At 40.8% G+C, this 27,800-nt stretch overlaps 1 protein-coding gene across 1 annotated transcript; it reads right to left on the bottom strand.

The window, feature by feature from the left end:
• Nucleotides 1–734: 734 nt before the first annotated feature.
• On the bottom strand, nt 735–27,160 carry LY96 (lymphocyte antigen 96). The gene is made up of 5 exons (XM_058528899.1): nt 26,936–27,160; nt 16,970–17,059; nt 11,940–12,068; nt 1,850–1,902; nt 735–868 (listed from the first exon to the last, which is right to left on the bottom strand). Exons 1-5 carry the CDS (start codon nt 27,045–27,047, stop codon nt 770–772), a joined length of 483 nt encoding a protein of 160 aa, XP_058384882.1. The 5' UTR covers nt 27,048–27,160; the 3' UTR covers nt 735–769.
• Nucleotides 27,161–27,800: the final 640 nt, after the last annotated feature.

Below are 27,800 nucleotides of genomic sequence, written 5' to 3'. Positions count from 1 at the left end.
GGAGAGGGACAGGATGGGCAGGGCCTGGCAGGCCCTCCAAAAGATTCCAACTTTATCCCAAAAGGAATCAGAGGCCACAGGAAGGGCCTTGTTTGTTTTTGTTTCGTTTTGTTCCATTTGCATTGTGGCGACGTGACTGGACCTGTAACTTGAAAGGATTATTGAAACGGCCTTGGTGGAGAACAAGCTTTACCTGAGGACCCTGACCAGGTGCAGAGGAAGATCAGCCAGGAGGCAGCACAGTGGTCCAGGGGAGCAATGCTGGTAACTTGCCCCAGAACAGAGGCAGGGAATGGAGCAAGTCGACCCATTCAAAAGATTGCATTACCTGTCTGTTACGGGCTGAATTGTGTCCCCCAAAATTCATATGCTGAAGCCCTAACCCCCCTCTCAGACTGTGACTGGATTTGGAGATAGGGTCTTTAAAGAGGTGATCAAGGTAAAATGAGGTCATTAGGGTGAGCCCTAAACCAATATGACTGGTGTCCTTATAAGAAGAGATTAGGACACACACACAGAGGGAAAAGCATGTGAAGACACATGGAGAGGAAGGCGATCTCCAAGCCAGAGAGAGGCCTCAGAAGGAACCAAATCTGCCAACGTTTGATCTCAGACTTCTAGCCTCCAGAACTGTGAGAGAACAAATTTCGGTTGTTTAGGCCACCAAGTCTGTGGTATTTGTTATGGAAGCCCTAGCAAAATAATACACTGTGCAAAAAAGATTTTAAGTGGAGAATAAAATCTTTGAAAAAAAAATACTCAATTTATTCTAACTCAAGTGAGGGTGGTGTAAGAGGGTAAAATTCAAACAAAAGAGCATTTCTTCAGCATTCCCAACGATGGCTTCTGCAACACATCTGTATAGTCCCTAAAATGAGGAATAAGAAACACAAGCAATATAAAATGTTAGATGCTTTCTTTTGTAAGACTTTTACATAAATTTTCTCTTTCTAGGAGGAAGCCATTTAAATTGAATTGGTTATCATTTTCTCAGTTTTCTAATGAGATGAAACTTTGTATGCCTTTGAATTCAGCGAGCATAAAACCCATTTATTTCCCAATTATGAGAGGATTTTTTTAACAATTTTTTGAAACTAGCCTATGAGATTTTCAAGCATTAGATATCATTTGTAACAAAATAGGCAAAGAATATGCATTGTTAAAGTTTATTTTAAAATAGTCACCAAAAGTGAAATGTGCACAATTTCATTGCTAGGTATCTAAGGCAAATCTCCAAAATTTACATCATTATTATTCATGGAGGCAGTTCTTGAGTTATACACAGTGGCCATACAGTGCTATCACCCAAAGATCATTCAACAAACTAATAATGAGCATTTGCATTACTTTTGGCCATGTCTGTTAGAGGAAAAAAAAGGAAGTAAAAAAAGAACTTTCTTGTGTGTAACTTTTCCATATTTCTATATTCTACAGAAAGAAGAAATAGCAAGATGCCCAAAACCAAATAAAAGTGAAAAAATAATCTTGAATATTTTTTTTTTTCGTGAGGAAGATCAGCCCTGAGTAACATCCATGCCAATCTTCCTCTTTTTGCTGAGGAAGACTGGCCCTGAGCTAACATCCATGCCCATCTTCCTCCACTTTATGTGGGACACGGCCACAGCATGGTCTGACAAGCGGTGCCTTGGTGCGCGCCAGGGATCTGAACCCGGGCCGCCAGTAGCAGGGCGCGTGCACTTAACCACTATGCCACAGGGCTGGCCCCAAATCTTGAATATCTTAACCTTGAATCACTTTTCTTAGAAGTTGTACATTGTTTGTTTCAAATTCTTAACACATCTGTTACTGCAAAAGGTTAAGGAAGTACAAAACGACTCTTGAACAATACCTTAGGAAATCGTATTCCCCTGAAGGAGAATGGTACTGTTGTATTCACAGTCTCTGAAAATAAAAGACAAAAGTTATTGGTCATCATTAGGTGATTTTTTTTTTGTAGTATAGAGTGTACTTTTTATACTTTTCCTACTAGCAGAAGCAGTCCCAAGCAAAATGTAGAGAAATAATGAATCTCCAACCCTGGCTATGGTTCTCCCGTGGCTTCCTCTGCCACCCCACGCTCTCTCAGTACCAGCCTGTATGTCATCCCTCAGGAGACGCAAACGTTTAAGGCTCACTGGCCTCAGTAATGAATGAATGATGAACAAGCTAGTGCTAATATGCTTCATCCCAAGTTACATATGTGCATATTTAATATTGCTGCTCCTTTAGCAGGGTATAATAAAGAAGAATCTTCCTAAAGGTGGAAGCTTAGTCTAGTGATGGGTGATCGAAATAATGCAGCCAGGGTACCAAAGCTCCTTCCAATCCCACCACTGAGAAGGCCAATTATTCAGTCACTGTTGAAACGCACAGCCATGGGCCTGGCCCTACAGAAGCTGTAGACACCGAGTCAGAAGGGCAAGAAAAACTGTGCTCCACTGACCTACTCAGAAACAACAAAGGAGTGAACTTATAGGGTAAGGGTAGAAAGATGTAAATGTTTTGAATCTCTAACAAAAGCAATAGTGACCAAAAATCTTTTTCTAAGTAATATAAATAGTCAAATGCAAAACTATAATGGTTATTGTTCTCAAAACTGGCTAAAGACAATCCTTAATCGCAAATGAATAGATTATGTCTGCGTGAATACATCTATTCTCAAAAAAGTATTTATTTGTTTCTGGGTGTATCCTTATTAGGGGTGTTAATACAGTGAGATGTCGGTTCTCGATCTTGGTAAAGTGATCATGTCTTCATGATCTTATGATCTTTCATTCAAGGCCAATTCAATTCAAATTTAATAGTTCAACAAACATTTATTGAAAGCCTAGTAGGTACCAGGGACTAGGGAGACAAAAGTTAGTACAACACTGTCGCTTTCCTCAAAGTATTAGTCTATCAGGGATATAGACATGCGGAGAAACCATTCCAAACACAATACACAATGAAAAGGCGCAGTAAGGATAAAGGCAGTATAGCATTTTTGGTAAGAGTGATGGCTCTGGGGCCAGAAATGCTTAGATTTGAATCCCATCTCCTCTACTTACTTGGTGTGTGACCTTGGGCAAGTCACTTAACTTGTCTGTGCCTCAATAAAATGGCAATGGATAATAACACTTACCTCCCAGGATTATTATGAGGGCTATGTGAGTTAATACACGTTAAGTGCTCAGAACAAGGCCTGGAATTGTTATTAACGCTAAAATGTCATTTATTATAACATTAAATGTTATTCCTTCTTTCTAGACCCCCTTCCCGTGGCATCTTGTGAATAATAATGATACTGTTATTAATATTATCATCGATATTATTATTGTTATTCACAAGATGCCAAGGGAAGGGAATCCAGAAAGGAGGAGAAAGTGACAGCTGAATTGTCATAAAGGATGGCAAGAAGGGAAAGGGAGGGCATTCAGGTTCGGGAAGAAGAGCAGCAAAGGCAGGGAGGTGAAAATCAATATGACTTACGCACACGCCTGCAAGACGCTCAGCGTTACTGAGCTAAGGAGAAGCAGCAATGCCAAGAAGCGAGTCTGAAGACGTCAGCGTGAATGCGCTCAGGGTCCACAGTCAAGAGGACAGAGGGCACGGAAAAACATACAGTGCACGTGAAATACTGAGACTTTGTTTAGAGAGATGAGTCACGTGACCATGTAGTGATGGATTTAAGGGGGCACTAAGAGTCAGGGAGCCCAGTTTGAGGCCAGGAGGCCGTGATGGTGGTGAAGAGAAGAGGAGGTATTTGCCTCCCCATACCGCCATCTCAGGAGCCCCCTCCAATTACGGTCTGTCTCTCTAACCTGCTGCTTTCCTTGAGAGCACTTATCATAAACTGAATCTTATTTCATTTTTCTCTCTATCTTATTTCACGACTTAGTTGTCATCTTGTTTCCTCTACTCATCTATAAGCTCCATGAGAGCAGGGGCTTTGCTTTGGTCACTTCTGAATTTCCCGCTGTTAGTACCTGGTCCCTGCAGACCGGGCTCCAGGACCAGCTACATAATTTACAAGGCTCAATGCAAAATGAAAATGGGGCCCCTTATTCAAAAATCAGGGGAGACATCCCATTAAAGGTACTAAAATATTAAAGCTTTTCCCTTTTCTTCCACAGTCTCTCTCTTTCTGGACTTGCCATGATACTTTTTATTTGCTATTTAATATCATTCAAAATAAAACAAAATTTCAAATGTATTAGCATGGATTTTACCATTCATCTTTATATTGAACAATGCCAGTTTTAAACACAAATAGAGCATTTAGCTCTAAGGCAGAATCACTGAAATTACACAATTTGTATTTCATGGCTCATCCCCAGATGGTGCCTCAAGCCAGACTCAGGAAGTCTGGAAGAAGGAAGAGAAGGTCCCCCCAGGCATGGAACATCAAGTTCCAGGACATGGAACCTGAGGGAATGTTCTCTTGGCACAGGGCGCACGGTGAGTGTAGAAGGCTCCCAGGGCTTCTGCATGACTCGGACACCTGCGTAAAGCTTGGGCCTGACAGAGGCCCCCTCCCACATGCTGTCAGATGCTTCATGCCCCAGAGGAAGGTGGGGAAGTCAAATCAGGCATCTTTTCTCCCGGCAGGCCTGCTGTCCCATGAGTGACCCTCAAGGGCTTTGCACCCTCCATGCAATATCTCCACGAGCTACCTGTTGGCAGGGGGCAATCTCACCTCCACCTGGTTGCCCACTGAACAGTGCCGTGGTGCTGCCAGCCCAGGTGGGGTGTCGCTGCCATACCCTAAGTGAGACACTGCAGGGCATGTGTGCCTGACCCTTACAATCCCTGTATCTAGGCTCCCACCAGGGGCAGAGGGTGGCAGGTGTCACTGGATGGGACTGGGGAGGGGGATGCCAGGCAGGGCCCAGGGTGCCAGCAGGGGAGTGAGCAGTGGGAAGCGAAGAACATGTCCAGGGGAGGTGAGTATATGCCCCACTGTCCCATTAGACTTCACTTAAAAACACATATTCATGTAAGTTTATATGGAACAACAAAAGACCCTGAATAGCCAAAGCAACACTAAGAAAAAAGAACAAAGTTGGAGGTATCACAGCCCCTGAATTCAAAATATACTACAAAGCTATAGTAATCAAAACAGCATGGTAGTGGCAGAAAAACAGACACATAGATCAATGGGACAGAATTGAGAGCCCAGTAATAATCTAGGGACACCTAATCTTTGACAAAGGAGCCAAGAACGTACAATGGAGAAAGGAAAGTCTCTTCAATAAATGGTGCTGGGAAAACTGGACAGCCATGTACAAAAAAATGAAAGTAGACCATTATCTTACACCATACACAAAAATTAACTCAAAATGACTTAAAGAATTAAATGTAAGATCTGAAACCATAAAACTATTGGAAGAAAATATAGGCAGTACATTCTTTGACACCAGCCTTAGCAGTATCTTTTCGAATACCATGTCTACTCAGGCAGGGGAAACAAAAGAAAAAATAAACAAATAGGACTACATCAGACTAAAATGCTTCTACACGGCAAAGGAAACCATCAACAAAATCAAAAGACAACCCACCAACTGGGAGAAGATATTTGCAAATCATATATCTGACAAGGGGTTAATTTCCAAAATATATAAAGAGCTCATACAACTCAACAACAAAAAATGAACAATCTGATCAAAAAATGGGCAGAGGATGTGAACAGATATTTTTCCAAAGAAGGTATACAGATGGTCAACAGGCACGTGAAAAGATATTCAACATCACTAATTATTAGGGAAATGCAAATCAAAACTACAATGAGATATCACCTTACGCCCATCAGAATAGCTATAATTAACAGGACAAGAAAGACAAAATTGTTCCATTTGCAACAACATGGATGGACCTTGAAGGTATTATGCTAAGCGAAATAAGTCAGACAGAGAAAGACAAATGCCATATGATGTCAGTCATACTTGGAAGATAAACACATAGATAAAGGGAACAGATTAGTGGTTATCAGAGGGGAAGGGAGTCGGGGAAGGGCAAAAAGGGTAAAGCGAGGGCTGGCCTGGTGGCGCAGTGGTTAAGTGTGGGCAGTCCACTGCGGCGGCCTGGAGTTCACCGATTCGGAACCCTGGGCGTGCACTGACGCACCGCTTGTCAGGCCATGCTGTGGCAGCGTCCCATATAAAGTGGAGGAAGATGGGCATGGATGTTAGCCCAGGGCCAGTCTTCCTCAGCGAAAAAAGAGGAGGATTGGCAGATGTTAGCTCAGGGCTGATCTTCCTCACAAAAAAAAAGGGCACATATGTATGGTGACAGATAAAAAACAGATTATTGGTGGTCAACACAATGCAGTCTATACAGAAAATATTTATAATAATGTACACCTGAAATTTACACAATGTTATAAGCCAATATAACCTCAATAAAATAAACACATATTCAAAGACAAAATTATTAAGAATCTTAAGACTATGATCACAGAATATTAAACTCCAAATGTGAATCCGAGTACAGGGCCCTGATTGTGAAGACAACCCTGTCAATTTGTAGAAGGGAGGGAGGCAGGATGGGTGGGACTTGAGGATTTCAGAAAGAAATCAAGGGCAGGCCCCATGGCTTAGCGGTTAAGTGTGCGCGCTCCGCTACTGGCGGCCCGGGTTCGGATCCCGGGCGCGCACCGACGCACCACTTCTCCGGCCATGCTGCGGCCGCGTCCCACATACAGCAACTAGAAGGATGTGCAACTATAACATACAACTATCTACTGGGGCTTTGGGGAAAAAAAGGAGGAGGATTGGCAATAGATGTTAGCTCAGAGCCAGTCTTCCTCAGCAAAAAGAGGAGGATTAGCATGGATGTTAGCTCAGGGCTGATCTTCCTCACAGAAAAAAAAAAAAGAAAGAAAGAAAGAAATCAAGAGTAACTCCTAGCTTTCTACTTGGGGAGACCGCCCAAATGCTTACCAGGTCAGGTGGGAAGAAGAATCCCTAACCTCTTCTGTAGGGTAGCCCTCTTTTTAATTGTTTTATCTCTCTTGGAAAGCTCATATTTTGGTCCTATCTCCCATTCTATTCTCATGGGAAGCTATCCTGAAGCCTCTGTCCACACTGGAGAAGCCAAGAGAGATCCAAGGCAGGGACAGAGAAAAGAAAGACAGAACTCTCACTTAGGCCCTCCTCCACTCTTCCCAAAAGGTATGCATGCAGCTCACTTGTGGTCCAGTCCAGTTCTCCTGGCAACTATGCAGGATGCAGGACCCAAGCCTTGGATGGTGTTATGGGTTGAACTGTGTCCCCCAAAACGATGTTGAAGTCCTAACCCCCGGTGCCTATGAGTGCGGCCTTATTAGGAACCAGGGCCTTTGCAGATTGTCAAGACAAGGTCATTGAGGTGGGCTCTAATCCAATATGATTGTGTCCTTATAAAAGAAGGGAAATTTGGATGCAGAAGCAGACGTGCATAGAGGGAAGACTGTAAAGGGACACAGAAAGAAAATGGCCATTTACAGGCAAGAATCGCCTGGAGCCACCAGAAGCTACGAGAGAGAACTGGAACAGATCCTTCCCTAGTGCCTTCAAGGGGAGCACAGCCCTGCCAACACCTTCATCTTGGACTTCTAGCTTCCAGAACTGTTAGACAATAAATTTCTATTGTTCTAAGCCACTCAGTTTGTGGTACTTCATTACAGCAACCCTAGCAAAATTCTGGAAACAGGGATAACGGACTTATTAAGTGTAAGATGCCTTTGAAATATTCATTTATTTATTCATAAATATATTTTTGAAAGAAACAAAGATTGTGTGTGTGTGTCTGTGTCTGTGTGTGTGTAAGAAGTGGTAACATTACGGGTAATTTTTATTTTATTTTTGCTTGCCATATTTTCTAAATATCAAATCCTAAAAAGACATGACTTTTGTAACAAATACAAAAAGGAAAGTTATTTTAAAAATAGATATGTATGGTACTTGCTAATTTGATTCCCAAATTTTCAAGGGTCTCTTGGTAGCGTCAATGCTTCTTAAATCATAATGCCCTGAGCTCTGGGCCCATATACTCAGCTGCCAGATGGCCATGTTTATTTGAACATTCCAAAATTACCTTGAGCTCAACACGCCCAAAGCAGAACTGTTATCTTTCTCTTCAAAAACCTGCCCCTTCTTTTGCGTACATCATTTCAGATAATGGCACTTCCATTCATCCAGCCACGGGCCCTGCGTGGTTCTTGATTTTACCTCATCTTCGCCTGCCACATCAAATCAGTCAGCATGTCCAGCCGGTTCTGTCTCCCAATAGGCTCTCTTTCCCCTCCCCTCTACTGCCAGGGCCACCATCTTCGCTCAGCCCTCACGGTCTCTCACACAACCTCCCAGATGCTTGTCCTTCTGCCCAACTTTCCTGCCTCAGCCAATTCCCGCCTCCTTCCACATGGACACTAGTTACCCGCAAAAACGGAAATCTCAGTGGGTCATCCCTCCCACTGAGGAGAGGATGCAGACCAGTATTTCGCGCACAACTTAGGTGCTCGCTCATGTCCCCGTTTCCAGGCTCATCTCCAGCAATTCCCCACAAACACATTCTGCTCCTGCTACAAAAAAACTACTCTCCGAATAAACCATATTCTTTCATGGCTTAGTGTGTTTGCATATGCTGTCTCCCCTCCAGGAAACGTCCTTCCTCTTCGCTCTGATGTTTTCAGATTCAAGACTCGAATAAAACACTCTCTGAAGCCTTACCTGAGTTCTGCTGTCACAGTAAACAATGGATAACTATACAGTTAAATCTAAGAGCATATAATTCTATTAGGTTTACAACATTTTTTTGTCATTTTTGTTCCCATGACTGTCTTTTCCAGAACAGAGCGACTTTCTGGGGAGGGAGAACCTATCATTCAACTTTGGATCACCAGAGTCTAAATCATAACTTGCTCAAATTAGGCTCAACAGATGTTTGTAGAAGGAAAGGAGGGAGGGAAGAAGCAGGCAGGCTGGGTTGAGTCTGACACATCTTAAATCTCAAGAAAGGGAAACTTCGAAAATTCAGATAAAGTGTCAAAATAATCCCAGAGAGATTATGTGAAATAATTGTAAAACAGTTGTTTTTAGCAACAGTAATCTGCCAAGAGGATTTTTTTTTAAAGAGAAAGCGTGGTACAGAGGAAGAGCCGGCCTTAGGAGTCAGGAGGCTGCTCCATGACTAGCTCTCCAAATGAGCAAGGGCACGTGACCGACCACTGCAGGCATTGGTTTCCTCACTCATAGAAAGGACAGGACTGTAGAAGCAAGAACAAAAGGATTCCTATTACCCACATGCATATTTATTATTCAGTAGCCGTAATCTTACATTCTTACTCTGAGCACTGTACTAAGCTTTTTTACACAGATTCTCTAATTTAATCCTTAAAACCATGTAAAATAGGTTTTACTGTCCCCATGTTACAGATGAGGAAACTGAGGCTGATAGAGGTTAAAGAACACACCCAAGGTTAGGTTGCTAGTAGGTGGAAAATCTGGGACACAGACTCTTTGCAACTCTGAGCTCAGACTCATAAGCAATGCTAGCTCCAGGATCTGTATGTGGCTTGAGGGTGGCAGATAAGTTAATGATGTGGAGAGGCGGTTGGCTGGGAGACCCATCTGGAAGCTTCATTTGCATAGCAAACACACTGATTTACTTAGAAACTACTTTCTGAATGACTGCTAGAAAATGTATAATCAAATTGAGGTAGCTGTCAAAGCGAGTATAAGCTTTTCTGTTAAGAATTTTTATATTACTCTCATTCCATTAATTCTCTACACTTATTTTCCATTTCTTATCCCATCTATATCTAATTTATGCTATGTTGCTAAATTTAATGTGTGTATGTAAACTACTCTAAATCTTTTTTTAAACAAGAGAGGGCACAGGTTAATGGTAAATAATTATATGGGAAAACATTCAACTGCAATAGTAATAAAAAAAGTTAACAAAACAATTAGATATAAGTTTTTACCTAATAAAGTTTGTTTTTTAAACTTTTTTTTAAAATGATAATGCTCAATGTTAACAAGACAGAGATTAAACTACTATACCTACGTATTGCTGGTGGTACAATGTATAAACTGGTACGATCCTTTAGAAAAGCAATTTGGCCTTATGAAACCAAGCACAAAGGGGTTAAAAAATCTTCCCTGGGCTAGAAGTTAGCAAAAACTTTGAGATAAGCTTTGCTAACTGCAGCTGTGCGTATTCAGCATAATCAACTGTTGTTTAAAACTAACCAGGTGGGGGGGGGCCCGGGGGCCCCGTGGCTTAGCGGTTGGGTGCTTGCGCTCCGATACTGGCGGCCTGGGTTCGGATCCCGGGTGCGCACCGACGCACCGCTTCTCCGGCCATGCTGAGGCCTCGTCCCACATACAGCAACTAGAAGGATGGTCAACTATGACATACAACTATCTACTGGGGCTTTGGGGGAGAAAAAAGGAGGAGGATTGGCAATAGATGTTAGCTCACAGCCAGTCTTCCTCGGCAAAAAGAGGAGGATTAGCATGGATGTTAGCTCAGGGCTGATCTTCCTCACAAAAAAATAAATAAATAAATAAAACTAACCAGGTCTTTCTGTCCCTCCCTAGTATATGAGTGAGCTGCCTTCCCAGGAAGTCAAGGTCCAGACATCAAGATTCAGCCTCACAAGGCCAAACGCAGGCTGAAGATGAAAACTTTCCCAGAAAATTCCAGACAGTCAAGGGAAAGAAATTCAGTCTTCAAGGCCAAATGCAGGCTGGTGGGAAGGTGCCAGCCAGCACATCCACGTGCTCCCCCTCCCTACTCTAAAACCCCAGCACATGCTCTCCCTCACAACCTTTAAAACCCCTTGCCTCCCATCTTTCAGAGAGACGGGACAAATTTGAGAGCTCTCGTCTCCCGGCTGACGTCACTCGAAATAAAAACTCTTTCCTTGCCATAAGCCTGGTATTCTAGTTTTATTTGGCCCCTCTTGTGTGGTGGGTAAAGAACCTGGGTATGTATCCAGTAACACTTATGTAAACAAAATAACAAATATATTCAAACCGTTTAAGCTCAGAAATCTCTCTGAGCGTTATCTGTAACTCCTTCTTCCAAACACAGGAATATTAAAATCTAAAATATGAGAAAAATTATATACAGAAATATATTCATTATAATATTATTTATAATAGTAAAAATATCAGAAGTAAACTAAATGTCCAATAGGAGAACAGCTAAGTGAACCAGGGCACACTCCCTAAGGGAGATGTTTCACTGTGTAATGTTTATACTCTGATTTTTGAATCTCACGGAATATCTAGTCAAGAATTAAATTAATTAATTTTTAAAAAGAAAATAATTGTATAGTATACTTAAAACTACATAAACAATATGTATAGATTTAAAAATGGGAAGGAAATACTCCAAAATGTTTTTAGAAATATGATTCTGTGACTTTATTACAGTTTATACTTTCCAATTTGGAGTAATGTGACTATGATATTTATAATCTTTTAAACTATTTAAAATACTAGTTTAAAAATTATTAGGGAAAAATTCATGGGTATGCAATAAGTGACACTTAAGGTCATAAATCTAAAATTTTCTGATTCTGTGAATAATTCTAGGGTGGAAAAAAGGGAGGGAAGGCATTGAAGAAATGAATGTAGCTGCATAGAAAAATCCAGTGAGTTTCTATGAAAAATAATAAAGGTAATGTTTAGAAAAAGAGATCCCTAACTGAGCATAAGTGTACAATATTAAACTGAACAAGGTAAAAATTTTAATATCCCTTTAAACATACTCAAATTAGTGTCACCTTAATAACAATTCAGTAACATAATGGTAAAATGTTGTTTAAGCTGCTAAAAGTAAAAACTTTGGATGGAAATAAAGAATTATTATCAGAAAATGAACTCTACAATTTTAGTGTATTTAATTTTCATAACATTCTCATAAAGTATGATATTCTATTCTGAGAGTAATATAAATTGAATGCTCACCTCCCTTCAGAGCTCTGCAAAAAGAATAATCATCATCAGATCCTCGGCAAACAACCTCTTTGCGCAGTGGAAGATCCACAGAGTTCACAGACAGATAGAGGTTGAAATGTAATTTTTTAATATCTCTTCCTTAAAAAGAAAAAAAATCCCATTAGCCCCTCAAATAGGAGATTCTTTTATAAATAATAATTAACATTTATTGTATACTTAAAATATGCCATGTGCTTTTTCTACATTATTTCATTTAATCATTACAACTACTTATAACATGGGTATTGTGATCCTTGTTTTGCAGATGAGAAAACTGAAGTTCTGAGAGGGTGTCTAGTAGATTGTAAGCAAATAGAATGTTCCACAGTAAGAATTATGGGTGGTATGTCTAAAAATAGAGGAACCTATTTTTTTGAGAAAACTATCAAATGAAGATATAAAAATTTCAATTCTACTTACACTTCTGCTAGGAAGTTCCAAAGAAAGGAAAAGGAAAGGAAAGGAAGCAAGGATAATCAACTCATGCCTACTTTTTTGGAGGTTTGGTGAAAGATTTCTTGGGGAACAAAATTGAACTTTTGATTAAAAATTGTATGTATGAGCTGTTTATTATTTCCTCATGATCTGCCTATTACCAATTAATATGGAAAATTCCAGTAAATAATGCATTTTGCTCAACTCTTCTAAGTTATTTAGTTGGCCCAACTGGAAAAGATATACAATCTTTTTTATAATGAAAACAATTATTACACTTCATTGAAAATATTCTCCTAATAAGGTCACCATGACTCATTGTAGCCACAATCAAGAGAAAATTTTTCCATCTTTAACTGGAACTTGGCTATGCTTCACAGAACTGCCAGCTCCTTCCTCAAAACTACTCGCCTTCCTTTGGCGTTGGTGCTACCACTCTCTTCTGGTTGTCCTACAACCTCTCTGACTCCTTCTCCTCAGTCTAGCTCATTGACTCCTCTTTCTAAGAGTTCTAGCCTCAGTTCTCCTCGATTTTAACTCTGCACACTCTCCCTGGCTTTAAGTACCACATAGGGTGATAATTCCCAAATCACCATCATTAGTCTCAACTTTTCTCCTGAGCACATTTCCCCTATCTGCATTCAATAGCTCTACTCAAATGTTGCTCACTACCTTAGCCAAAAGATCCAAAATTGATTTCCTCATCTTCATCACTAAATCAGCACTTAGAATTCCCAATCCCACTTAATCTTACTAGCCTCCTTTTTATCCCCATTACCACTGTCTTAATTACCTCACTACTCTGAGCCTAAAGTAGCACCAAACTTCCTAATTTATCTCCATTTCTCTACTTTTAGGGTAAAGCGTGGAGAAGAAGAAGATCATAGGGTCTGTTTCAAACAGTGGTCCCATGGCCCACTCCATGGACTTGGGTCTGATCCTCTCAAAAAGCAGGGATGTATGTAGAAGTTGAAGAGCTGTTTTCACAACGAATTCCTTGAGACACGGGCCCACGGCAGTACTGCTGTGGTGTCCAATAACAGTGCGGGACAAGGGATCTTCTTCCATTTCTGCATGGAACACAGCGTGATTCCAGTTTTCAGTCACTCCAAGAAAAGAAATGCTGGTTTGACATCCCAACAGTCTACATCTTGAGAAGCCTCTTGTCCTTGGACCTCACCGTGGTCGTGTTAGGCACATCACCACTTGTGTGGCTCAGCAGGCTGGGGACATCAGTGTAGGTTTTGGAATGAGAGACAAGAAACTTGGTGGCTGTCATGTGGAAACAAAGAAGACTGCTTTTTTTTTTATTGGTGGTGATGAGTTTTGTTTTGTTTTGTTTTTTGGTGAGGAAGATTGTCCCTGAGCTAACATCTGTGCCAATCTTCTTCTGTTTTGTATGTGGGACACCGCCTCAGCATGGCTTGATGAGCGGTGTGTAGGTCCGCACCTGGGATCCAAACTTGCAAACCCCAGGCCCCCGAAGCAGCGTGCAGAAACTCAACCACTACGCCACCCAGTCGGTCCCAAAGAAGACTGTTTTTGAGCTTACTTAAGACAACTCCAGGAGCTTTCAGAAATAACTTTGAGGGAGGCTGATGGTCCAGCTTTACTTATTTGTCAATCAGTTAATAATATACAAATAATTTACTAGAAAGACTATAAAGTCTCAAAATATATAATTTCCATTCCCAATCTATTTTGATTCAAGGTTGTACTTATAGTTCTTACTGAATTTAAATAGAGATAGGGCCATAAAAATAAGGTTGATGTCTATGAATGTGACCCCACACTGTATACAGACATTCTAGTATATTCTAGGGAAACTCAGGTCATAATTGAGAAGCACTATAAAAAATATGACTGAATAATTCTTTTGTTACTGAATTAATATAATAGTATATAAATGTCATATTTAGCGAATGATTAAGGTATTTGTGGTGGCCACAGAGGTATGCTACTCAAACCTTCCTTCCAAAGAACTTGCTGGGAGGAGGAAAGTTGGCAGACAGCCTCCAGCTGCTGCACCTTTAGACCCATCTCAGCACCCATCCAGGGTCCAAACTCTCACAGGCTGCTCCTTTAATGACAGAGCACCGTAAGGACAGAGCCAGCCCACTCCTTTCTGCCATGGGACACTTGTGACTCTAAGGCCCCCCATTGACCTAGCTGAGAGTGTCTCAGGGATGCATTCTGTCTGATGATCATCCTACCACCTTCTTATTTCCCACTCCTATTTCAAAGGTATCAGACCTGCACCTAAATCTGAATTCTCTCCTTGCCTACTCTGGCTTTCTCCTCCCTTTATTGTTCACAAGCATTTCCCCCAGTAAATCCCTTGTATGTCTAATTCCTTCTTGGTATCTACTTTTCAGAGAACCTTAAGTGATACTGTATTGTATTATTATTACTTGGGCCAAGAAAGATACCACCTGCTCCCTGTGTGTAAGGGCAAGGGGTTCACTTGAAAATGAGACCATTTGTTATATAAATAATCAGATGCCAAACATCTGGCGGTAAAGCACACCTCATAGACCAGAAAACAAAAACCAAGGAAAGAGGAAGAAATTGTAGAGCCTTAGCCAGGCAAAAATTTAATAATTTTTTTTTTTTTTTCACTTTTCCCCCAAAGCCCCAGTAGATAGTTGTATGTCACAGTTGCACATCCTTCCAGCTGCTGTATGTGGGACGTGGCCTCAGCATGGCCGGAGAAGCGGTGCGCCAGTGTGCGCCCGGGATCTGAACCCGGGCCGCCAGCAGCGGAGCGCGCGCACTTAACCGCTAAGCCATGGGGCCGGCCCGCCAGGCAAAAATTTAGATTATTTCTTTCACCCTTGGCCAAGAAAGTGGAGCAAACAAGGTCAACCATATTTTTTTCTTTTTTTGTTTTTTTTTTTTGGTGAGAAAGATTAGCCCTGAGCTAACATCTGTTGACAATCCTCCTCTTTTTGCTGAGGAAAATTGGGCCCGGGCTAACGTCCATGCTCGTCTTCCTATACTTTATATGTGGGACGCCTACCACAGCATGGCGTGATAAGTGGTACATAGGTTCACGCCCAGGATCCAAACCTGCGAACCCCAGGCCACAGAAGCAGAGCGTGCAAACTTAACCACTATGCCACCAGGCCGGCCCCCAAAGTCAACTATTCTCTCCTCTCTGCTACCTCTAAGCCTTACTGCTATCATTTCACTTATCATATCATATTATCTACATGTCTGTCCCTCCTATTGCACTGGGAGATTCTTGAAGGTCAAGACAATGTCTTATTTATCAATGAATTCACAGTACCTAGCACAATACTTGAAATTATACTATACATTTACCAAATATTTTTTAATGAATAAGTGAATACAAAAACAAAGTGTCAAAATACAGGTTGAACAATGAGATTCAGGAAAATTAAAACATGAGTTTATTGTCTGTTATATCTGGGTTCTCAGCTACCTTTTTTCTTATAAGCTGGAGAACTAAAATCTGGGAGAAAATGTTTCTTTAAGCTTATTTATGTGAAAGCACTTTGTAAAGTATAAGCTCCAAATATAAACTAGGGTGTAAATGATGATGATGATGATGAAAACAATAATGATCATGATGATGGTTAGAATTGAAGTTTCCTGGGATCCTAGGGCTTACAGGCAACAAACCTGAAGGGTAGGAGAGGATGAAAGTTTTGTGTGTTTTCACAGACACTCAGATCCAGCCCAATGCTATCACCATCATGCAATTTAGTTTTTATTAAATTGTTGACAAGTAAAATCATAAAGAGGAAAAACAAAACACAACCCCCAAAAAAACAAAAATAATTGCATTCTTTTATCTCATCATCATCATATTTTTTTTCTAGAAAGGTCATCTTTAGAAAAAAATTCCTGGCTTGCTCATACATAGATCTTTGACTAGTGGAAAGCCAGCTTTGCTCATCAGCTGAATACTAATGGTTGACAAAGGATATACCTATTAGATTGTTAGAAGTCCCAAGTTATTACCATTTTCACCCCCATGCCATTATGTAATCCCCTCCCTGTCAGTGGGACCTAGTCTAGGGACTTTCTTCTAACAAATAGAATACAGCAAAGATGGTAGAGTGACGCTTCCATGATTAGGCTACATAAGGTTGTAACTTTTACCTTGTCAGCTGACTGTCCCCCTTGCTGGCTTTGATGAAGCAAGAAGTCATGTTGAAAAGGCTCACATGACAAGGAACTGAGGGCTGGCCAACAGCCAGACAGGAACTGAATACTGTCAACTACCACCTGAGCTTAGAAGTGAATCCTTCCCTAGCTGAGCCTTCAGAAGAGACCCCAGTCCTGGCTGAATCAATCAAAGCGGATTGATTGCAACCTCGGGGGAGATCGTGAAGCAGATACAGCTAAACCATACTCAGACTACTGATAGACAAAGACTCTGAGATAATAAATGTGTACTGTTTTAAGCCACCAAGATTGTGGTAATTTGTTACATAGCAATAGAAAACTAACACATGTATATGTGGAACACAATCATTTATCATTGATATTCCTTGAGCCCTTTTAATTGACCTACAAAAACAAAACTTTGGACTTACTTGGAGTGAAGAAAATATGCAAATTTCCACTGGTTCCCTTCAATTCTATGCAGGGGTTAGGAGTTATTGAAATCGGGAACTTCGTGTTATCTAAATGGAATAAAGACAATGTCAATAAATTATTACAAATCATTTCCAATAAGTAGACTATTTTGTATATCAGCCCCCAAAGCATGCCTTTAGGGGCCGGACCGGTGGCAAAGTGCTCAAGTTTGTGCGCTCTGCTTCTGTGGCCCCGGGGTTCACAGGTTCGGATCCCAGACGCGACCCGACGCACTGCTTGTCAAGCCATGCTCCGACGGCGTCCCATATAAAGTAGAGGAAGATGGGCACGGATGTTAGCCCAGGGCCAATGTTCTTCAGCAAAAAGAGGAGGATTGGCAACGGATGTTAGCTCGGGGCTAATCTTCCTCACACACACACAAAAAAAGATGCCTTTAGCATTAAAATTGCATAATGAGAAAATTTGAGGGTAGTTAAAAATATCTCCCTCCCCAGAGGAGTGACATCAGAGTAGGAAGTCCAAGCACCTCCATCCCCCCACAAACACACCAATTCAGCAACAATTCACAGACAAACTCCCTTTGTGAAAAATCAGAAGCTAATTTAAAGTTTCCTGCATCCCAGGAGAATACAAAGCCAAACTCACCAAAGCTGGTGTGGAGATTTGGGATACCCTCTCACCAGAGACCCTGCCCCTGGCACAGCATAATCAGGAAGAGATCTCCTAGCCCCCAGCTTTACACAGAAGGGAAGAGGTTGGTTCATGCATCCAGCGCCCCAAATTTTCCAAGAGGGATCCCCAGAGGACTGAAGAAATAGAAAGTCTGAATAGACCTATAACTAGTATGGATATTGAATCAGTAATCAAAAATTTCCCAACAGGGGTTGGCCCAGTGGCACAGCAGTTAAGCTCATGTGCTCCACTTCAGCGGCCTGGGGTTCGCTGGTTCCGATGCTGGGTACAGACATACGCACCACTCATCAAGCCATGCTGAGGCAGCATCCCACATAGAGCGACTAGAAGGATGTACAACTGTGACATACAACTATCTACTGGAGCTTTGGGGAGAAAACGAAAAAAAGGAGGAAGATTGGCAACAGATGTTAGCTCAGGGCCAATCTTCCTCTAAAAAAGAAATTTCCCAACAAAGGAAAGCCCAGGACCAGATGGTTTCACGAGTGAATTCTACCCAACATTTAAATAGGAACAACACCAATCCTTCTTAAACTCTTCCAAAAAATTGAAGAGGAGGGAACACTCTCAAACTCATTTTTAGAGGCCAACATCACCTTGATACCAAAACTAGACAAAGACACCACAAGAAAAGAAAACTACAGGCCAATATCCCTGATGAATATAGATGCAAAAATCCTCAACCAAATACTAGCAAAGTGAATTCAACAACACATTAAAAGGTTCACACACTTGGTTCATACCAAGTGAGATTTATCTCTCAGATGCAAGGATGGTTCAACATACAAAAATCAATTAATGTGATATACCACATTAATAGAATAAAGAATAAAAATCATATGATCATCTCAATAGATGCAGAAAAAGCGTTTGACAAAATTCAACAACCTTTCATATAATATCTCAACAAACTAGGGTTAGAGGAAATGGCCTCAATACAATAAAGGCCATATATAAACAGCCCATATCTGACATCATACTCAGTGGTAAAAAACTGAAAGTTGGTCCTCTAAGATCAGGAACAAGGCAAGGATAATCACTTTCATCATAGTAGCAAAATGAAGAGGAAGAAGTAAAATTCTTCCTGTTTGCAGATGACATGATTTTATGTATAGAAAATCCTAAAGACTCCAAAAAAAAACCTGTTAGAACTAATGAACAAATTTGGTAAAGTTGCAGCATACAAAATCAACATACAAAAATCAGTTGTATTTCTATGCATTAACAATGAACTATTTGAAAAGGAAATTAGGAAAACAATCCCATTTATAATAGTACTGAAAAGAATAAAATACCTAGGATTAAACTTCACTAAGGAGGTGAAAGACTTGTATATTGAAAACTACAAAACATTGACGAAGGAAATTAAACAAGACACAAACAAATAGAAAGACATTCTGTGTTCACTGATTGGAAGACTTAATATTGTTAAAATGTCCACATTAGCCAAAGCAATCTACAAATTCAAAGCATTCCCCATCAAAATCTCAATAGCATTTTTTATAGATATAGAAAAAACAACTCTAAAATTCATACGGAATTACAAATAGCCAAACCAATCATGAGATCCAAATCTGGAGGCATCACACTTCCTGATTTCAAAGTATATTATAAAGCTACAGTAATCAAAACAGTATGGTACTGGCATAAAGACAGACATACAAACCAATGGAACTAAACAGAGAGCCCAGAAATAAATCCGTGCATATATCGTCAACTGATCTTTGACAGGGAGCCAAGAATGCACAATGGGGAAAAGATAGTCTCTTCAACGAATGGTGCTGGGAAAACTAGAGGTCCACAAGCAAAATAATGACACTGGACCGTTATCTTACACCATACGCAAAAATCAACTCAAAATGGATTAAAGACTTAAACATAAGATTTAAAACTGTAAAAATCCTTAAAGAAAACATAGGGTAAAAACTTCATGACATTGGTCTTAACAATGATTTCATGAATATGACACCAAAAGCACAGGCAGCAAAAACACAAATAAACAAGTGGGACGACCTCAAACTAAACAGCTTCTGCAGAGCAAAGGAAACAATCAACAGAGTGAAAAGGCATCCTATGGAATGGGAGATGATATTTGCAAACCATATATCTGATAAGGGGTTAATCTCCAAAATATATAAGAATTCCAACAATTCAATTGTAAAAACACTAGTAACCTGTTTTAAAAATGGACTAAGGATTTGAATAGACATTTCTCCAAAGAAGACATGCAAATGGCCAAAAGATACATGAAAAAATGCTCAATGTCACTAAGCATAAGGGAAATGCAACTCAAAATCACACTGAGATATCACCTGACACCTGTCAGGATGGTATTATCAACAACAACAAAAAAAGACTACAAGTGTTGGTAAGGATATGGAGAAATTGGAACACTTGTACACTGTAGGTGGGAATACAAAATGGTGCTGCCTCTATGGAAAACAGAATGGACATTCCTCAAAAAATTAAAAATAGAACTAGCATATGATCCAGCAATCACACTGCTGGGTATTTATCCAAGAGAATTAAACTCAAGATCTCGAAGAGATATTAGCACTCCCATATTCATAGCAGCACTATTCACAATAGCCAAGATGTTGAAACAACCTAAATGTCCATCGACAGAGGAATTGATAAAGAAAATGTGGTATAGATATACAATGGAATACTATTCAGCCTTTCAAAAAGATGGAAATTTTGTCATATACTAAAACATGGATGAACCTTGAAGACGTTATGATAAGGGAAATAAGCCAGTCATATAAGAAGGACAAATACTGCATGATTCCACTTATATGAGGTATCTGAAATAGTCAAATTCATAGAATCAAAGAGTGGAATGGTGGTTTCCAGGGGCTGGGGGGAGGGGAAAATAGGGAATTACTAATCAATGGGCACAAAGTTTCAGTCAAGCAAGATGAATAAGCTCTAGAGATCTGCTGTACAAAGTTGTACCTATAGTCAACACTACTGTATTGTACACTTAAAAATTTAAGAGGGTAAATCTCATGTAAAGTGTTCTTACTACAGTAAAATAAAAAACACTGTACAAATACAAAAAAGAAATCTCCCCATAATGTAAACAGATTAGTGTTTTAATGCCCTTACACTGTTAAGGTGGAGGTTGACGGTATTAAAACACTTTAAACTGCTGGGGGTGGGGAAATTCCCCAACACATATTTTCATAAAATTACTTGTTCCATTTTGGGATTTTTTAACTTGTTCTTTTCTATGTTTCTCCTTTTTTCTCCACTGTCCTCTCCTTTTTTGTATGTTCCATTGGCTCAAAATAGAAAATACACATCAAGTACTTAGAGATCTAGTAAATATTAAGTGAGTGAATAAATGAATGCATGAGTTAATGAACTAATCTTCCTAAAGAGGGAGTTTCAAGAAGGGTGTAGAAGAAGAGCTCATAAAAACACTAAGGAGGAGGGGAGAGAGACTATACCGGATTTGTTTAGATTTGCCCCTGAACGTAACCCTTAAAATTAATGTTAACATCTCTCATTCAATGAATTGTGTTTACCTGCAATAAAATTCTCATAGAATGAGCTATATTAAGTCATTTCACCTGATCACGGATATTCACAAACATTTGACCAAAAGATGTTCATCCCTGCATGGTTTATGACCAAAGAAAAAAATGTGCAACTTGCAACAACATGGATGGACCTTGAGGGCATTATGCTAAGTGAAATAAGTTAGACAGAGAAAGACAAATACTGTATGATCTCACTGATATGTGAAATAAAAAAAAAACTGAGCTCATAGATACAGAGAACAGATTGGTGGCTTCCAGAGGCAGGGGTTGGGCAGTGGGCGAAATGGACCAAGGGCGTCAAAAGGCACAAACTACGAGTCAAAAAATAAATAAGCCCTGGGGATGTAATGTTCAGCATGGTGACTACAGTTAATAACACTGTATTGTATATTTGAAAGGGTATATAAGAGGGTAGATCTTAAAAGTTCTCATTACAAGGAAAAAAATTGTAAATATGTGTGGTGATGCATGCTAACTAGACTTATTGTTGTGATCATTTTACAATATATACATATATTAAATCATTATGTTGTAGACCTGAAACTAATGTAATGTTATATGTCAATTATATGCCAATTTAAAAAAATGTCCAGAGGTGATGGAATAAATAAATATTGTACATCTATTTATTGAATTAATATGCAGTCATTAAAATATATTTTTAGCCTATTTAATGAATAGATGTTTATAGTATATAGTATATGATGGGCTGGCCCCCATCATAACACTTTATTTTACCTCTTTAATGGCATTTCCATTACATAAATATGCAGTTTCTTTTGACAGAATTGCCCCTGTCTTCACCAGTCTAGAAACTCCTTCTCTTCTTTCAAAATGTGCTCAGATATCACCAACTCTGTTAAGTCTTCCTTGACTCCTCCAAACCACCTACTCCCATAGTCAGACACTATCCCTCATAGTACTTGATCATCCCTCCACAGGCATTTATAAATCTTTATTACAATTATTCCCTTACATGTCTGTCTTCATAAAAATAGCACAAGCCTTGAGGAGGAAGCCTGTCTCATTCATTTTTCATGTCCCTGGCACTAGTGCAGTGCCGGGCACATGGTAGATAATAAATCTGTGTTCATTCACTTTTGCTTGGCACTTGCTACGTGTCAAACATTGCTCTGGACCCCAGAGAAACAACAATGAACAAGACAGTCAGAGGCCTTGCTCTTAGGAAACGTACATTCTAGTGAGAAAATCAAACAGGGTCATGGGATAAAGAGGGAGCGCGTGGTAGGAATGGAGGGGTAGGGGAGGAGGTGGTGGTGGTACCTCTGCTACGTTATTCAGTTAGTGAGTGACAAGAAGGGACCAGCCCTGTGGACACTGGAGAAACAACATCTTAATTAGAGGGATTCCTAGTAAGTGCAGACTCAGAGGGGAGAATGACTTTGATATGTTCAAGCAACAACAAACACACACTCACACACACACAGGCCGTTATATGAGGTACCTAGAACAGGCAAATTCACAGAGACAGAAAGTAGAGTAGAAGTTACCAGAGATTTAGAGGAGGGAGAAATGGGGAGCTACTGTTTAACGGGTACAGAGTTTCTGTATGGCATGATGAAAAGTTCTGGAAATGGATAGTGGTGATGGTTGCACAGAATTGTGAATGTACCTAATGCCATTGAATTGTAAACCTAAAAATGGTTAAAAGAGTAAGTTTTATGTTTGTTATGTTGGTAATACAAGCAACAACAACAATAATAATAAAGGCCAGTGTGAATGGAAAATAATGAGGGAGGACGGGAATCATAAGGATCAGACAAGCAGGCAGGGACCATCTTGAGGGGTCTTGGAGCCCTTGGTATGAAGGCAGGATTTCACTGTAACTGTAGTGAAAAGCCACTGGAGGCTTCTAAGTAGGAGGAGTAACATTATCTAACCTATTTATATTTTTAAAAGATCTCTCCAGCCTCTGTGCTGAGAACAGATTGTATGGGGGCAAGAATTGAAGTGGAGACAAGACAACTGAAGAGGTTGTTGCAAGGGCCAGAGGGGAGATGAGGGCAGCATGAGTGATAAGCAGAGGACAGTGAAGTAGTTGGCTTTATACTATATTCTGGATATAATAAAAACAGGAATCACAGAGAAATTGAACATGGGAGACAAAGAAAAGAGATAATTAAGGATACCCCCAGCCTGGGGCTAAGGGATTAGGTGAATGATGAGACAGGGAAGATTTAGGAAGAAACGGTTTTGGAAAGGTGTAAGTCAAGAGTTCTAGCTGCAAATGGCTATTAAACTTCCCAGTGGCCACGTTAAGTTTGTAGAATAAATGAAGGAATCCTAGTGATATGTATAGTTATCCCTTCTGCCACACAAAAAGCCAGAAGTTTCTTGAGGATACTGGCTATATCTTATATAACCTTTGCATGCTCAGTATTCCGTAGCATAATAACTAAACCATATGCTTATTAAATAAAGACTTGTTAAATGGAATTAAATTCAACTGACTCAATTAGACTAAGTGGGGCAGGTAGGACTTTTGATGGCCCTCCAAAGGTTTGCATGAAACAGAAATATGGGCAAGAATAATTCGAGTTAGAGAATAGGAGAAGTACAACTAACAGCCAGTAAAGAGGTCTGCCTGCTTGGGGTAGGGGACACACCAGATGCCAAGATACATCCGTCCAGCTGGAAGGATCATGCCACGACCACACATCCAATCAGTCAGCAAGTCCTGTCGGCTTCATCTTCAGAATACTTCCAGAATCTGCCCCCTTCTCTTCACCTCCTTCACTACCACTCTGGTCCAAGTCACCATTCTCTCTCTCACCTGGATTATTGCAACAGCTTTGCTTCCACCCTTGTTCCCTTACAGGTTATTATCAACACAGGAGCCAGACCAAGCTTTGCTAAGAGTAAAAGATAAGTCGTCCCCTGACCTACAAGGCCCTCACCTCCTCACCATTTCCTTCTGTTACCTCATCTTCTACTGCTTTCCCTCTCACTTACTCCTTCATAGCCACAGTGGCCTCCTTGCTACCCTTCCAACACACCAGACACGTTCCCACCCCAGGGTCTTTGCACTTGCTCTTTCCTCCACCCCTTCCCCTAGACATCAGCATGGCTCACTCCCTCCACTATTCTAGGTGCTTGCTAAATGTCACCTTCTCAGTGATGCCTTCCTTGGTCATCCTAATTTATAATGCAACCCCTTTCCCAATCTCTGCCCTCTCTCTCCCCTCCCCTGCTTTATTTTTCTCTCTCACCAATTACCACCATCTGACATGCTGAATATTTTACTGATGGAAACTCCATGAGGGCAGGTACTTTTGTCTCTGTTGCTCACTGCTATATAATACGCTCAGTGTCTAGAACAGGAACATGCCAGATGGTCAGTGAATCCTGGTTTAATTATAATCCATTAATTCCTTGGGTTTCTGGACTATTTGTAGCAAAAAAAAAAAAAAGGTTAGAACTGAATCTGACCACTCTAGGTTACAGGAGGGTGTGTGTCTAGAGCTCACACACCCACATTTTCCGCCTTTTCCAAAGTTAGGCAATAAAACAGCCAATTCTTGCCATTTCTGTATGTTATGGGCTGAATTGCATCCCCACTAAATTTACATGTTGATGTGCTAACCCGCAGTCCCTCAGAATGTGATTGTATTTGGAGACAGAGCTTTTAAAGAGGAGATTAAGTTAAAGAGAGGCCAGTCAGGTGGGCCCTGATCCAATATGATTGGTGTCCTTAGAAGAAGGGGAGATTTAGACACACAGAGAGTCCCGAGGGATGAGCACACACTGAGAAAAGGCCATATGAAGACACAGCAAGAAAGCAGCCATCTGCAAGCCCAGGAGAGAGGCCTCAGAGGGAAACCTAACCTGCTGACCCTGGATCTTGGACTTCCAGCCTCCAGAGCTATGAGAAATAAGTTTCTGTTGCTTAAGCCCCCCAGTCTGCGGTGTTTTGTTACGGCAGCCCATGTGATACACTGTACATGCCCAGTAGCATGGCCAAATGGAAATCATCCTCCCAGAAATGATTGAATCAGGGCTTGTTGTTGTCACCAACATCCTCACAATATACTTGGAGGGACCAGTGCTTCCCACACAGCATGCATTTTCTGCTCAGCCAGGATGCGTGCTCTAAGGTGGGGAAGGGAGGGACATGGCAGTGGGGATGGTGGCTAGCAGAGTCTTGGTGGAGCTGTGTATTCTGCCTCCTCCCCACAGTTCCTGCATCTATCCGTGGGGTGGCAGGAAAGGACCCCATTTCTCAGCATTAGAGAGAAACAGGTAAGATCCTCTCTCAAAAATCAAATCAAAAGACAAATCGAATTATTGTTCCTAAAAGATTAAAAGCAAAGTAATAACATGAAGTGTTATATAAATAAAGGCCATACGGCACATAGTACAGAGAAGGGGGCATAATCAATATGTGGTACACAGGGGCCAAAGCAGAGGAGAGAAGTAGGGGCCACAGGTGCAGAGCCTTCCGGAAGGGGGGAAGGTACACTGATCTTGCAGGGTGCAGAAACTTCAGAGAGAAGTTGAGGGGGAAGTCAGCACAAGCCACAAATAGGAAAAAAGCCACAAGTGTGAGATTGGTCACACCCCAAAGTCTTGTTCTCACACTCTGCAATTACTTTAATTCCCCGAAAGATACTTTATATCAGCATTTTCCTGAGAGTGTTTCTCAGGACAGTCAACACACTCAAAAAATAAAGTAAAATAAAATTGAAAATCTAGGGATTAAATAGGTTTCTTTATTGCAGAATTTTTCAAAATTCAAAATACATTTGTAAATCTTCCTCAAATGGTTAGACCATAGATGCTTTTTCCCAAGAGACTCTCAAAGACCTAGCATTTTGGGAAGCACCCCTTTAAACCGTACTGATGTTGCTAGTGGGTAGAAAAGGGCAGCCAATCCATGGTGAGCAACGCAGTGGGAAGTACCAAACCAAAACAGAGATCAAACCCTGAAACCATGCTTTCAGACCAGCAGACGTTTGTAGAGAAAGAAAAAAAACAAAACACAGTGATACAACCAGCTAATAACATTAGGAATGGCTGATTTAAAAAAAGCAATCAAAATTATTGTTTCCATGTGACTCCTCACATAGAAAACTTGACCTCACAGCAATCCTTGTAAAATGGGCTCTAAAATCACTTTCATTTTACAGATAAAAGAGCTGGGATGCAGAGAGGCTAAGTACTTTGCTCCAGGTCACACAGCTAGTAACTGACAGAACCAGGCTTACATCTAATGAGGGAGGTGATTCCAGGAGCTCTCGAAATTCACAGCCTGAAACAATTACAGAGAACCTGTCACAGGCCCGGCACTGTGCTGAAAAAAGAACCACAGTGTGGAGCAATAATCGATTCCAGGAAGCAGCTAGCACTGTTCTGTCTTCTCAAGAAGAACCAGTAAGTCTTGGGGCTGAGGCAAAATCTCAGAAGCAGACATTTCTGCCGAAACTGGGAAGAACCTGAAACCGAGCTCAAAGTAGAGACAACTGACCACAGGGAAAAGCAGAAGCATTTGGAAGTCAAGTACAGCACAGTTGAGAGACTCGTGAGGTCTGTGAAGGGTCGAGAAAACCCGCACAGGGCGGGAACCAGCCATCATTTTTGCTGCCAGCAGCAACTGGAACACTCAGTCATTTCCTGTGTCCCAGCGACAACAGAATAAGGTTCTTGTGAAAACTCACCCTTGAAATAGCCGACGCTACAACTACTGTCTGTGGCCATTGTACTTACCACAGTAGCTGTACCAGATACTTGAATCAGAGGAGTTGCAGATCCAGTGTAGCTTCTCAGGTTCAGTAAATACAGAAGAAAACAGAGAGAAAAACAGCATAAATGAGAACATGATTCGATCTCTCCAAAACTTTAAAAATGCAAGGAGAATCAATAACTAATCATCACTCTTCCCTTTCAGTATGTAGAAGAAATTTAACTTAGTCATCAGTCACATGATTTCTGAGTTCCTATCCAACTGTTTCCTCTTTTGTGTGTGTGTGTGTGTGTGTGTGTACGCGTGTGTGTGTGTGTGTGTTTAATATGTGAGCACTTCCTGCAAGGGGAGAGAGGAAAATGATTTAGAACATACTCTTCAAACACTTGATGCAAATGAGGGTGACCAGAGCTTTACAAACAAAACAAGATACTTCCCAGCCAATAGAAAGTATCCTTTAGAATTCCAAAAGACTGGCACTCCTTTTCCACCTGCATTGCTATTCTCTCCCATGAGCTCGTTACACAACACTTTCTCATGGCCGGGAGACCTGGACCTATAGATCTGAACTGACCAGTCTTATGCAAACTGTTTCCACTCAGCAGCAGGGTCAACCACGGGGCAGAGCCGGGATATGGGACACTAGCTGTGGTTCTGCTTTGTGAGCAGGGGTCCCACCAGGCTTGAAAATGCACTTACCTGAGCAAACTACAGCTCCAAGGATTATCTTGAGCCCTAATAATGAAATGATCATTATTTCGTGTGTGGCGTGTATTTCATTTCAAAATTCTCGGTCCGTTTTAGAAAAACAGCTAATCTTTTAGATGCTGTGTACTTGAAATCCTTTATAAGATATAGTTTGGGATTAGTAGCCAAAAATGGTGTGGA

Source organism: Diceros bicornis, chromosome 33 (assembly GCF_020826845.1).
Source record: "Diceros bicornis minor isolate mBicDic1 chromosome 33, mDicBic1.mat.cur, whole genome shotgun sequence".
NCBI classification, from domain to species: Eukaryota; Metazoa; Chordata; class Mammalia; order Perissodactyla; family Rhinocerotidae; genus Diceros; species Diceros bicornis.
The sequence above is the reverse complement of the archived record's forward strand: the minus strand, read 5'-3'. Positions and strand labels throughout refer to the sequence as shown.

Bases quoted from the DNA above. Each gene is read 5' to 3' on its own strand.
- LY96 (XM_058528899.1), bottom strand. From the start codon at position 27,047: ATGTTCTCATTTATGCTGTTTTTCTCTCTGTTTTCTTCTGTATTTACT. The intron at 17,060-26,935 runs GTAAGTACAATG...TATTCCATTTAG, and splicing joins TATCTGGTACAGCTACTGTG to ATAACACGAAGTTCCCGATT. The intron at 1,903-11,939 runs GTGAGCATTCAA...TTTTATTTTCAG, and splicing joins TTGCAGAGCTCTGAAGGGAG to AGACTGTGAATACAACAGTA.